At 40.0% G+C, this 13,213-nt stretch overlaps 2 protein-coding genes, 1 non-coding gene and 1 pseudogene across 3 annotated transcripts; 3 read left to right on the forward strand and 1 right to left on the reverse strand.

Moving 5' to 3' along the window:
• Position 1: 1 nt before the first annotated feature.
• Positions 2-4,006, reverse strand: LOC119991553 (annotated as a pseudogene).
• A 196-nt stretch (positions 4,007-4,202) lies between these two features.
• LOC119992085 (T-complex protein 1 subunit eta) lies at positions 4,203-10,887 on the forward strand. The gene is made up of 14 exons (XM_038838708.1): positions 4,203-4,364; positions 4,484-4,744; positions 6,009-6,134; positions 6,220-6,423; positions 7,460-7,629; positions 7,717-7,852; positions 8,256-8,372; positions 8,502-8,621; positions 8,698-8,796; positions 8,881-8,970; positions 9,189-9,276; positions 9,487-9,575; positions 9,676-9,750; positions 10,561-10,887. Exons 1-14 carry the CDS (start codon positions 4,350-4,352, stop codon positions 10,657-10,659), a joined length of 1,689 nt encoding a protein of 562 aa, XP_038694636.1. The 5' UTR covers positions 4,203-4,349; the 3' UTR covers positions 10,660-10,887.
• A 141-nt stretch (positions 10,888-11,028) lies between these two features.
• Positions 11,029-12,425, forward strand: LOC119992086. Its single transcript, XM_038838709.1, has one exon. The coding sequence runs from the start codon at positions 11,327-11,329 to the stop codon at positions 12,353-12,355; it is 1,029 nt and encodes a 342-aa protein (XP_038694637.1). The 5' UTR covers positions 11,029-11,326; the 3' UTR covers positions 12,356-12,425.
• A 270-nt stretch (positions 12,426-12,695) lies between these two features.
• TRNAA-UGC lies at positions 12,696-12,768 on the forward strand. Its single transcript has one exon. It is a non-coding gene; the product is annotated as a tRNA-Ala (tRNA).
• Positions 12,769-13,213: the final 445 nt, after the last annotated feature.

Below are 13,213 nucleotides of genomic sequence, written 5' to 3' on the forward strand. Positions count from 1 at the left end.
TTCCGACGGGCAGTCAGAATTTCTTGAGACCCACCATCGTTTATGTGGTTACTTCTTAAATTAAACAGTAAGGCCCTCTCTATACACCGGAGCCACTTTCTTCATCTGTGGGAAAGAGGTGGCCAATGCTTCAAGACATATACAAATTAATTTGGGACCAGAGGAGACTACCTGGGCACTCGCGCATGACAATGTAGTGTCCCTTCTCTAGGGTCATAAATACTTAAATAGTCTTCAGTTGTGGTTTTCGCAGCTGCAGTACAGAGAATGCAGCTAGCAAACCTATTAACAAAATGGCAAACGATGAGAAGTATGTCACTGATGCATTTCCAACCATCTGTTCCATGTTGGCCGGTTCTAACGGTTCTAACTCCAGTTCCACCATTGATAAGATGCAAGCTCCAATGGTGCAGTCAAAGGGGATACTTCCATTATTATTTGCAAATCCAACTCTGCAAAAATTGGAACTTTGGATCACTATTTGATAACAAATTTCATATGCAAATAATCATGATCTGCATCTTGGACATTATAGAAAAGAAGAAGAAGAAGAAGCTTATTTTTGGGACAAATTCAAAGATCTTACTCTCTCATGACATATAAGAAGGACCAATTTTTTACTGCCACTAGCACCAATGGTGAATTATCAAAGTAGTGCACACTGTAAACTAACACATTCCACTGCTCACAAATTTGTAAATGATGACAAGGGATGTATGATGTATCCATAGAAAAACAAGCCATTGCATTAAGCATACGAAGACAACGATTGAAGTGAACGAAAACTGTTATAAGTTATTAAGTTTGCTACCATCTCTAACAATTACATGGCAGAGAAAATTAAGTAGTATCATAAGCACCACTGTAGCCCACTTTCATCAGAGGCTGTTCATAGGTATAACTAAATTAGTTTCTTCTCCCACTTTCTTAACTCACACTTTTCAGCATGAATAGTCATGGCACCTTGACAACGATCCTGGATCTAATATATGTGTTGAAATTTGAACTGAATTTTATCACATTAGAACACACTTCTAATTGTGCACATCTTTAGCCTTTACCTTTTGTCACCTTTTCAAGCAGCATATGATAGCCTCTTCATACTAAGCAAACACGTGAGTAAGACTAAAGAGCTGCAGCATTTCTATCAGCTAAGGCAGGGACTCTAGGATTTACTGCTGGCAATTTTTGCATGATCTCCTCCACACAGAGTTAGGTTTTTTCTTTTCCTTTCAGGTTAAATTTGGTTGAGGAAAAATGTAGCTGTCAGTTTAAATTTCATGCAAGTTTAGGTTAAAACCCCAAAGAATTAAAAAGAAAATTGCTGATGTTTCTAAGCTCTATAGGTAGAATAAGTACCTTTTATCATTCATAGTGATCCCAATACCATCATGAAGCAGTGCCACTGTATATGGCTGGCTATATGCAGACGAGAAACAGTAATGTGAAAAATCCATATCGTCAATGCTAGGATGTTGGTTTCTCAGTGTCTCCCAGTCATCTTCACAGTAATGTACTAATGTTGCTCGGCTGTCTCCAAATTCCAAAAATTAAACAGAGAAGCCACAGGGCCAGGGAACAACCCAAAAACCTGTGGAAGGTGCAATAACAATGGGGCGGGGTGGGGGGATGCACAAAAAAATTGATATGAGAGACAGAATTTATGTCTCGAACCAAGAACATACAATATAACTAAATTCCACCTATTCTTGCTCACAAACCTCAGATGCAAAGAAGAACTCTTCTGGAGAAAACTGTTTCCTTGAAACTCCAAAAAATACATGGGACAATCTTACAAGGAGTACTCAAGCATTTACCTACAAAAACAAACTAAACTGTTGAAGTGAGTGTTTGTTTTATATCTCTGAAGCAAGCACCATCAAAATTAATGAAGCTAACACATCACAGCTAAGAAAGTGTCTTTGCAGTAAGAGATCATACACCGAATTTTCAGTAGGAAAACATGTCTGCAAGAAGATGCAATAATATAGCACACTAACTTCTGGATTCAATAATATGTAAGATTAGAAGCGAAGAAAGGGGAAGGAGGCGAAAGACCTTTCCACTGCTAGGCTAAGGAGAGAGACGATAAAATAAGCATGCTTTTCTAATAAAAGAAATTAAATGGGATTTGACGCCATGAATAACTTCCTCATTGCCATGAAGAAGGATATGTGTTTGGGATCCATTTGGGTCAATAGCCTCTGATTGCAGGAAAAGTAAAGCTCCCATTTGGCAACGTTAGAATCAGTTCTATTACAAAACAAATCAGTTGAAGGGGGAAATATTTACAAACTACAAGCTACAGTATTACATTTATCCTCTCAAAGAAACATCACATTATGCTTCAAGATATCTTTTAAAAGAAAAAATGTGCCCTCCAACAACAACTGCTGAGCTAGCTATCGGCGTATTGCAGACAGAAATGTAAGCGGAAATTGAACACAGGCACCCAGGGACAATCATGAGCATATTCATAAATAAGATGTTATCATGTGGTAAATAGTGATAGGAAAAAAGGATTCAAAATAATGATATACAGTGAATGGAATGAACCTGCAATAAACCCGCCAATTTCAACTATTCCAGTTGTTTTTTAGGTTCACGTCCTAAGTTTCCTGGTCCATAATTCACACTTCACAGCCACCCAAGCATAAACACTTTCATCTTCGCCTACACGAGTATCATCTTATGTGTTACTTACATCATTGCCATCTGGTTAAACCTTATAATAAGGGAAGCACTATAAAGTATAAACAAGGTCCATCCACCCAGGTTTTTGCTATAGGCCACTATATCTACAAACCATCGAAAAATCAGACAGAACCTAGAGAATAATGAACAAGATGTCAGGCTCAAGATGTAAGATACACATTTTTCAGCCTCTCTTTAATGATGAATTAGTGAGTCAGACTAGCTTGGAGTAGAAAGCAACTCGTACCCAGCCTTCCATTCCATGTGATGAAGACTGGGTATAAACCCAGGCATCAATATTTGAAAGTGAAATACTCCCTACATTAACGAGTTATCATGAATCACAGAAAAAAACTAACTATGATTTAAGGCTGTTACAGCAGTTAACATTTCCAACTAACCAGAAAGTACTTGCATTAACCATAAATATGAAGTGAGGTGATTTTAACCACGAATCAACCAAATCCAGAATTCAAAACGCTATGAAGTATGAAGCTAAAATAGCATCAACGACAAATCAAGGTAAATTTGCAGCCCAATTTCTCTCCAGTTCAAACAATAAAAACAGAAAATCAATGAAAATAATTCCATAAACCAATTCATCGTTTGCATCAATTCACGGCACACCTTCAACAACGCGAGCCCACGCGTTCTTAAAGGTAAACCCGGACTTTATCAATACCAGTCTACAAAACTCCAAGATCCTCTTCCTCACTCAAAAAACTAGCACTTCCATCTCACCACGAGCCACCATCAACTGCACCTTAGTATTCCCCCACTCCTTCCTAGGTACCTGCTGCTTCGCAAACTCAGTCAGAACCGCGATCGAACGACCAGCACCCTCGGCAAACCCCGACAAAGAGGACCTGACTGAGACGGAGCCAGCGATGAATGGCATCTGCCCCTCGCAGAGTAATTGGGAGACATGGACGCGGGACCCAGTCGACAGAATAATCGGGAGTTAGGCTCGATGAAATTAGGGTTCTGGTGGATTTTGCGGGAGGTGGAGAAGAGGTAGAAGAGGAATGGAATAGTCAGGAGGAACGCGAATATGACAACGTATCTGTGTATGATGGCGGTGTTGCGATTTGTTGCAGGAGTTTGGGAGGGGATGTGAATGTGCATACGAGGGTGTATCAGAGCACGGTGGGCAGGAATGTACATTGAAGCCCTGGATTGTAGGTTTGAGAAGTCCATCGATGGCTATTCATGGAAGTGCTGGAGACTCTAGGAAGAGTCCGAGAGAGAGAGAGTTAAGCTTCCCTTACATTAATGGCAGTCGCTTGATGGCGCGGGCAGATCGTGACGATGCTTTCAAACTCCTAATTTAGTCCTCCTGGGCCGTTTGTGGGCCTAAGCTGTAAAGCCGAAGTTATCAACAAAGAGGAGATCGAGCTGGAGTTTACTTGGGCCGTTCATGGGCTCAAACCCTAATTTCAGCCCAAGTTACAAACCCAACACTCAATTCGAAGCCGTAAAAAACCTTCGAGTACCAAAATACATGCCAACAAACAAATTTTGAAAACTCATTGAAACTAGAAAGAGCAAGAAAGGTCGTTTGCTCTCACAGCAGCAAAACCCTAGCTTCCTTTCGGCGGTAACTGGACTCTCTTCTCTACTTCATTTTTGTATTCTCGACATCTCTCGACCGCATAATGGCTGCGATGATGGTACGCAAACACTATCTCCCTTTCTCGCTTCTTTTATTTAGATGCAGTTGAATATAGTAGTGAACTCTGACTGACTTGGATTCGGGTTGAAATGGCATTAAAATTGGGCAAAAATACAGCAACCGCAGATCATACTGTTGAAGGAGGGAACGGACACTTCACAGGGGAAGGCACAGTTGGTGAGCAACATAAATGCTTGCACAGCGGTGGCCGACGTGGTGAGGACGACGTTGGGTCCTAGAGGGATGGACAAGCTGATCCATGACGATAAAGGTAACGTTACCATCTCCAATGATGGCGCCACCATCATGAAGCTTCTCGACATTGTCCACCCTGCTGCCAAGATCCTTGTTGACATCGCCAAATCCCAGGACTCTGAGGTATCTTTCCAGTTTATTTTTACTGATTTTAGTTTTACTATTGATGTTTTGTCGAGATCTTGAGCCTGGGGTAGTCTTTAGTTGGCAACTTTTGGGGATATTGGGTTGTCACTATTTTGCAGAAAGGGACACTTATTTCTCTGTCTGGAGATTGTGGGGAAAGTAAGGGAACTTACATCTTTATTAAGTCTTGCTGTGCTTGTTACTTCGTTTTTCTGAAAATTTGTTAAGCCATATCTGCTTCTTCCTAATCTACAGAAGGATGGCATAAGTGATAAGTTTAAGCACTGAGTTACTCATTCGTATTTTTTTGGTTATTGAGTTCTTAGTTAATTCAAGATGTGCATTTTGTAATGAATATCAGGGCCAGAGGAATCTTCTAGGGCATATTTTTTCTTGTTGCATGCAAGTGTCTTGGTGTTGGGGCTGCATATGGGAGAAGTTGAGCATATATAATTTACAATATAAAGTTGGGTGTACCAGAGAATGGTTTTTATTTTTCAAAGTGGGTGTGCCTTTTAGTCGGTAAGGCTTAGACATTGTTATGAAGCAGCTATGTTTAGTAAAACCTTAGGTATGATGTTATTTGCTTCCTACATTTGTAATATGGTGAAAATTGATGGCTTTGGTATTTGAAGTTTGGAATAAGCGACAGGTCTTGCTTATATGGGACAGTTAGACTGGAATGATGAGATTTCCTTTAGAGCAATGACACAACCTCTGTACCTGGACATGATTATTGCTTCTAGCTGTTGGAAATGTCATTTAATTGCTGAAGCAATGCTTAAAAAACTGCACCAACTAGAAAATCCCAAGAGTTGACTAGTTTTTGACTGCAATTCAATGGATGCAAACATTCTAGGTGGGAATTACCCAAAATATTCGTAAATTTCTTTAATTTCTTTTCGAGTCTTTTTTGCTGGAAAGCTAGTAAAGAGATTATAGGGATAATCTCTTGGGAACTAAACAAATTTGAAGACGGTATAAATCCTTTTGATCCAGAGCTCAGAATTCATTTCCTTTTCAGCAGGTCTAATGGGTTTTTACGTATTTTTTACCAAGTTAGAAGACCATAGCAAATTGATTTCTTGACCTGTTAAAACTTCTTGATTTTATTGGTTCTTAGCCATTGTGCTCTGAAAAGTTTCATGCTTACTTCGTCAGAAAGAATCTATCAATTTTCTCACTCGTGGGACCCTGAGCCTCTTGTCTATGAATTCCCTTTTTTTGTGCTGTTGAACCTTTTGTCATTGCTGTCATGCAGGTTGGTGATGGAACAACTACTGTTGTGCTACTGGCAGCGGAGTTTTTGAAGGAGGCCAAACCTTTTATAGAGGATGGAGTCCACTCTCAAAATTTGATACGGAGTTACAGGACAGCTGGAAATTTGGTATTGGAGTTTGTCCATCTATTTTCCCATAGTGAGATGTTACACTCATGGCCATGCATCTTTAACATTGTGTTTCATGTTATAGGCAATCTCGAAGGTAAGAGAACTAGCTGTTAGCATAGAAGGGAAAAGTTTAGAAGAAAAGAAGAGCTTACTGGCTAAATGTGCTGCAACAACACTCTCATCAAAACTCATTGGTGGAGAGAAGGATTTCTTTGCTTCAATGGTAGTGGATGCTGTCATTGCTATTGGGAATGAAGATAGACTGAATATGATTGGAATCAAGAAGGTGGATATAACTGTTTGGAACTTTTTTTTTTTAAAAGTTGCGTTGTGTCTGTGCATGTGTTATACTACATTGTACTTGCATGTAATTGAGAAATTCTAATCTTTATTGCAAATATGCGCACCAGTTTGGATAGTTGTGGTAATGTGCTATGACAATTTTCAATATGAGGCACAATTTGGTGTAAATTGATCTGATCATACTTTTCTTTTTTCAAGCTGAAAACTATTATTGAAAATATGGCTAATGTATTTCAAAGATGCAGTGCCTTGGCCCATCAAGTTTTTTCTTAACCTCTTTACTTACATAAATACATTGCACGTGTACTCTACTTTTAATTGTGTGTTGAACATGGCTTTATATAAAAAAGGATCCATGGCTGCTTATTTGGTTTCAAGCATAGAAGTCAAATATGCGGTGTGTAGTGCCTTTGTGTGATAAGTATGATCTATGAGAATGACAATGATGGCCCTTCTTACACTGTCTTGCTTTTATTTGATTGATGAATAATGTGACAATGTGACCCGTCAAGAAGACAGTGAGAGAAACGTCTTCTGAAATAATTTCACTGATAGATATGCTATGCGGTTGAACTTCATATTTACCAAGTCTAAATTGTACTCTCTTTTTTAAGGTTCATTTCCCCCCTCCTGCTCTTACATTCACATGGTTGCGTGCCCCTCGTTTACAAAATTGGATGCATATATGAATTTTTGCTAAATATCTGGTTTCAGGATTGTCATAGTGCATTGTTTCTCTTCTGAACTCAGTATTGTTGAAATTTTATTTTATCATAGTGTATTGTATCAGTGGTAGAGTTGCAAAGGTGCAATCTAGAGGTCACCGGTTCAATTATTGGAAACAACCTCTCCACATATTATGTGGGGGTAATGTCTGCGTAGATCTTGTTTATCCCCGACCCCACCCACATACCTTTTCCTTTGCCAGGATGCATGCATTTCTACATCATACCTCAGTTAGTCACCTTATTTGGTTGAAATGATCTCCTATATAATGGAAAAATTGATTGCCTTTGCAGGTTCCAGGTGGTAATATGAGAGACTCTTTCTTGGTCAATGGTGTTGCCTTCAAAAAGACCTTTTCTTATGCGGGTTTCGAGCAGCAACCAAAGAAATTTTTAAACCCCAAGATACTTTTGCTCAACATAGAATTGGAGCTTAAATCTGAGAAAGAAAATGCTGAAATAAGGTAAAACAATATTGATATCTTTTCAAAATAGATCTAGTCCGCGTGCGGTAAAATTTAGACCTACTTTTCTTCTATTGTATGCTGCAGGCTGTCAGATCCATCTCAGTATCAGTCAATTGTAGATGCAGAATGGAATATCATCTACGATAAATTGGATAAATGTGTGCAGAGTGGAGCAAAAGTTGTTCTTTCACGTCTAGCTATTGGTGATCTAGCTACGCAGGTGGCTAATTACCCTAGATAAAAGCATTTATCTCGATTTTCATTCCTCAATTTAAGTAATTTATTGCATTTGATCAAAATTTATAAGTTAACTACCTCTCTGGCGGTGTGTTTCTTGTGCTTATGCAAAATGATACCTTGAATTGGTTGATAGTATTGACAGGTAGAGTCAGCATTGAAAGAATGAGGGCCATTTTCCTCTCAGGAGTGATGGTTTCTGTTACTTTTTGATTTGTTTGGGGCTATAAAATGTCAATTAAACTTCATCTTGCTGTAAATGTGTCTACATTTATGTTTTTACACTGGTAAAGAATGATGGATACTAATTAAAATTTAACTCCATTTTGTCTTCTTTCCTCCCTGACTACCACTAAGGGGTTTATAACAAGGTTTTTTTTAAACAGTATTTTGCAGATAGAGATATCTTCTGTGCTGGTCGTGTGGCAGAAGAAGATCTGCAACGGGTTGGTGCTGCGACCGGTGGCACGGTGCAAACTACTGTCAATAATGTAATTGATGAGGTAATACAGTATTTCTTTGTGTTGGAGTGAAGAATCCTTCATTTTTAAAATTTATTTGTTGTATTTATCCTGAAGGCCTATGTTTGTTCCTTTTCAAAGTAAGCTGATGCTGTGTCACTTTTATTGAAGGTTCTTGGAACCTGTGAGCTTTTCGAGGAAAGACAAGTTGGAAATGAGAGGTTCAATATATTTAGTGGATGTCCATCTGGAAGGACAGCTACAATAGTTCTTCGTGGTGGAGCTGATCAGGTTTGTCTGCTTCATTAAGTTCATGAATAATTTGCATGTTGAGATTTATGCTGACCTTCTTTTATTTAACTGACAGTTCATTGAAGAAGCTGAGCGGAGCTTACATGATGCAATCATGATTGTTAGAAGAGCTATGAAGAACTCAACTGTGGTTGCTGGTGGTGGTGCTATAGATGTATGATTTGTTTGTGACTGTTCACATTTTTTCAAGTATGTTTGGACTTTCTAGGCTCTGGTAATTAATATGTTCTTGTTGTAGATGGAAATAAGTCGATACTTGAGGCAGTACGCTCGCGATATAGCTGGGAAGTCTCAGCTATTTATTAACTCTTATGCAAAAGCTCTCGAGGTAGATGTTATTACCCTTTTTTTAATTCTACTAGAGCTGTTTGTTTTTCATTTTTTTATTCATTAGTTGACCAAATGTTAGGTGACATAATATGTATAATGTTGGTGTTCTTGGCTTAAATCTATATTGCAGTATTGGCTTCAAGTTAAATGCTTGCTAGGCCTTTTTATGATCAATGTCTGAAGGCATCACTGTGTACCTTTTTCTTCATGCTGCAGATAATCCCACGACAACTTTGTGACAATGCTGGATTTGATGCTACTGATGTGCTGAACAAATTGAGACAAAAACATGCACATCCATCTGGTGTGTTTTTTATGATTATGATTGTTATTCTTCTATGCCTGCTATATCAATATAAGTAGATGACTTAATTGCTCATCCATATATCCTGTTACTAGAAAGACAATTAAACAAGTATGTCTGTTTTGTTCTTTTAATAATTGCTGTTTTTGATAAGTTACTAACCTTAAAGTGGTTATTGGTTATTACTTAACAATCTGGGGTTTCAAACAGGTGATGGTGCACCTTATGGAGTGGATATTAACACTGGTGGAATTGCAGATTCTTTTGCTAACTTTGTCTGGGAGCCTGCAGTTGTAAAGGTGGCATTCAAAATACAAATCTTACAATATCGCCTGCATTTTTTTTGCTGCTATTGATTCCATATGCAGTATGTGTGATGACTGAATCCTTTGGTTGCAGATAAATGCTTTAAATGCAGCTACAGAGGCTGCTTGCCTCGTTTTAAGTGTGGACGAGACTGTAAAGAACCCCAAGGTAATAAGAGCATATTTTGTTGAGAATAAGATGCCATCTGCCAATGAGTTTCTCAGCTGCATTTGCTACAAATTTTCCACGGGCTAAACGTCTTCTATTAGGGTTTAAACTATAACCTAATAAAGTCTTCTCAGGTGTTGAAAATAACTCCTTCAGTGATAAAATGTCTAAAATATTGCTTAGTTGCTCAATGGTATGGATAATTGCATTGCAAACCAATTGAAGTATCCAAGGTTGATCTGCCGGTGTATTGAAATTTTAGATACAAATATATTAGGTGTATTTGTCCCCCTGTGTTTCAAACTTGTATGTTTCATTCACCTCTACATATCACCCTGCTTTACAGCGTCGATAGTAGAACTAGGTTTATTAAAAGCTTCCGGTTTTCCAGTCAAAACCTGTGGTTTTCGGTTGGCTTAAGTGTGAGTCAGGTTCATCTTCTTGAGCTCTAGATTACCTGGCGTAAATTATATGATGCTTGGTCAGCGTGAGTTGACCACCCCATTCACACATCTGATCTATGCTTAAACTTTGCATTGCATTACTTCTGTTGACATGGATAAATCAAATATGTGAGGAACTAAGAAATTTAATTACCTAACGTTTAAAACTAAGGATTACTGGATAAGCAAATTCGCGAGTCTGTAGTTCAATAATTAAGACTTTTAAGGGGGACTTACCTAGCTGAAATAAGTCGAGTTCTTCTGGATAGGGAGTTCTATGGATATATAACACATTAGCTACTCACCGGCTTATTCATGCATTTGTTTATCGTGTAATAATTGCTTGTAATTGTTCTGTGCTACACAGTCTGAAAGTGCTCAAGGAGAAGCTGCTGCAAGTGCCATGGGTGGTAGAGGACGGGGAGGAGCTTTCCGTGGTCGTGGACGCGGCATGCGTAGGCGATGAGCTCACCAGATATCGAATTTTTGAAACAGTTATTTGCTTTGTCAAGCTAAGATTAAATGGAAGATTTTGTTTAGTTGAGATTCTGAAATGCTGAAGTCAAGGGTTATCGCTTTTTTTTTTATTTTTTTGTTAGTGGGGTGTTTTATTAAGTTGTATTACCTTGTGAGTTCCATTGTCAGCATGCCTGCTTTATATCGTGTATTTAAATGACATCGCATTGACAGTGTATTACCTTGTGAGTTCCAATGTTCCATTGTCAACCTTGCTGCTGCTTGTCAAAGAAAAAAGCCTAACAGCTTAATTAGGTCCAAGAGTTGGATTGACAGATTAATAACCATTCGATGGTGATTGAATCGGACGGCTGAGATAACGGGAGTAGATGTCATGGCACGGAAGCCCGAAGGAACCGTAGGGTTTAGTTATTAGTTATTACTGATAGTGGGCCGAGTCTGAGTAGTGGCTGGGCTTGCTTTTGGATTTGGCTACCTCTGGCGTCTCAGCAGGCCAATACGTTTCAGTGGGCCTACAATGAAAAATGGGCCTGAAATCAGAAGACTTTGTAAAACGAGATCCTACGTTTACTCCTCGATCTCCTCCTTCAAAATCGCTCTCTACCCCAATATAAATAAATTTCATTTCATCGCCCAATTCCCTCCAAAACAGTCCAATGTCAGACGACACAACCACCTCAGAAACGACGGCCACCACCTTCGAGTCGCCACCGTCTGATTCTCTCTCCAAACCCCAATTGGCCATCCAGTCACTCTCCTCCATCCTCACCACCATCCCTCCCTCTCTCTCCACCACTCAGAACCCTTCCCGCTCCCTCCTCCACGACCCCGACGTCTCCTCCCAAATTTCCACCCTCCTTCGCCTCCCAAACTCCGGTGCCGGCGAAAACAACCTCTGCCGCTGGTTCTACGACACTTTCCAATCCACTGACCCCGATCTCCAACTCGTCGTCCTCCGATTCCTCCCAATCATCGCCGGCCTTTACCTCTCCCGCGTCTCTCACCGGAAACCCCTCGCCGGTTTCGAAGCCATCTTATTAGCCCTTTACGCCCACGAAACCACGACCCGAGGCGATCAACCCGTAACCGTAAACATACCAGATTTATCAAACCCTAGTATTTATCATGAATCAAAAGCCCCAGTCAAAAACAACTCAACAGGATTGAATCTAACGGTTATATCCCCAATTTTGGAGCGCTATGGAACTGTAAGGTCCACCAGGAGGGCTGGGATCGTAGGGGTTGCATTGGAATTGTATTACAGCAAAATCTTTCTGATGCCTGTGGAATCCAAAATCGATTTCTGTGAGTTCTGTGAGATTTGGGCAGGTCAAGATGGGGAAATGTACAAGGAAGATAGTGCTGATGATTGTGAGAATGAAGATGTGGAGAAGGAGAAGAAAGGGAAGGAGAAAAAGGGAGGGAGGATTCCTCTGCCATGGGAGTTATTGCAGCCCATTTTGAGGATATTGGGCCACTGCCTTTTGGGGCCCAATAAGGATAAGGCCCTGTTTGGGGCAGCTTCTGGTGCTTGTAGGAGTTTGTATGCAAGGTGTTTGCATGATATAAATCCAAAAGCAATTTTGGCTATTGGTAGTCTTCTTAGGTTGGGGAAGATTGCAATGGATGACAAGTCTACTGTTGATTATACTGAGATACCACTGGCTGATGTAATCACAATTTGAGATCTATTAGTCTGATCTTCGTTCAATAATAATTTCAATGAGTCCTGTCTCTGTTCATCTTTCATGGAGTTCAAGAATTCTGTTATGTAAGGTCTGCATTCTCAGTTCTCGGCATCTCACAAACATTTATTTTAAAAGTTTGTATTCTAATTCATTCTTAAAATAATCTTTGTTTCCTAGTGATGGGTAAGTAAGTAAATGTGAGAAGATTAGGTTGGATCATTTATTCATTTTCTCTTCTCGAGGTTCGTAGGTTCTCACATTAATGCGAAGCAGCGGTCGGATGAGCCAGTATGAGAAAAACTGTCATTCAGGTTGAGAATAATAAAATTTTCAACTTGGGGATGTAGCTCAAATGGTAGAGCGCTCGCTTTGCATGCGAGAGGTACAGGGTTCGATCCCCTGCATCTCCACTTTTGAGCCTTCATTGTGTGGGTTGTCTAGGGCCGTGAGTCTGTTGGGCGAGACCAGGGCTCTCATGGACCAACGTGTCAATTAGGCTCTTGTGGACCTGTTGAGCTCAACCATGACTCTCGTGGGCTAACGTGTTGATGGGGGTGTTGATGGGGCTCTCGTGGACATGTTCGTAGATTTGCATGTATATGGTTTTTGGCCCATACAAACACCAACTAAGTGGAGAAGTCTCGAGTCTCGACATCACAAATTGAAGGAAGCTTGAGAGCCCTATTCAAATCAATCTTCACCCCAAAAGTTTCAGAGGGTTGCTATACACCAGCCCCGCCAGTTCATTGTGTGGGTTGTCTGGGGCCGTGAGTCTGTTGGGCGAGACCAGGGCTCTCATGGGCCAACGTGTCAATTAGGCTCTTGTGGACCTGTTGAGCTCAACCATGACTCTCG

The sequence above is a fragment of the Tripterygium wilfordii genome, chromosome 22 (genome assembly GCF_013401445.1).
Source record: "Tripterygium wilfordii isolate XIE 37 chromosome 22, ASM1340144v1, whole genome shotgun sequence".
NCBI classification, from domain to species: domain Eukaryota; kingdom Viridiplantae; phylum Streptophyta; class Magnoliopsida; order Celastrales; family Celastraceae; genus Tripterygium; species Tripterygium wilfordii.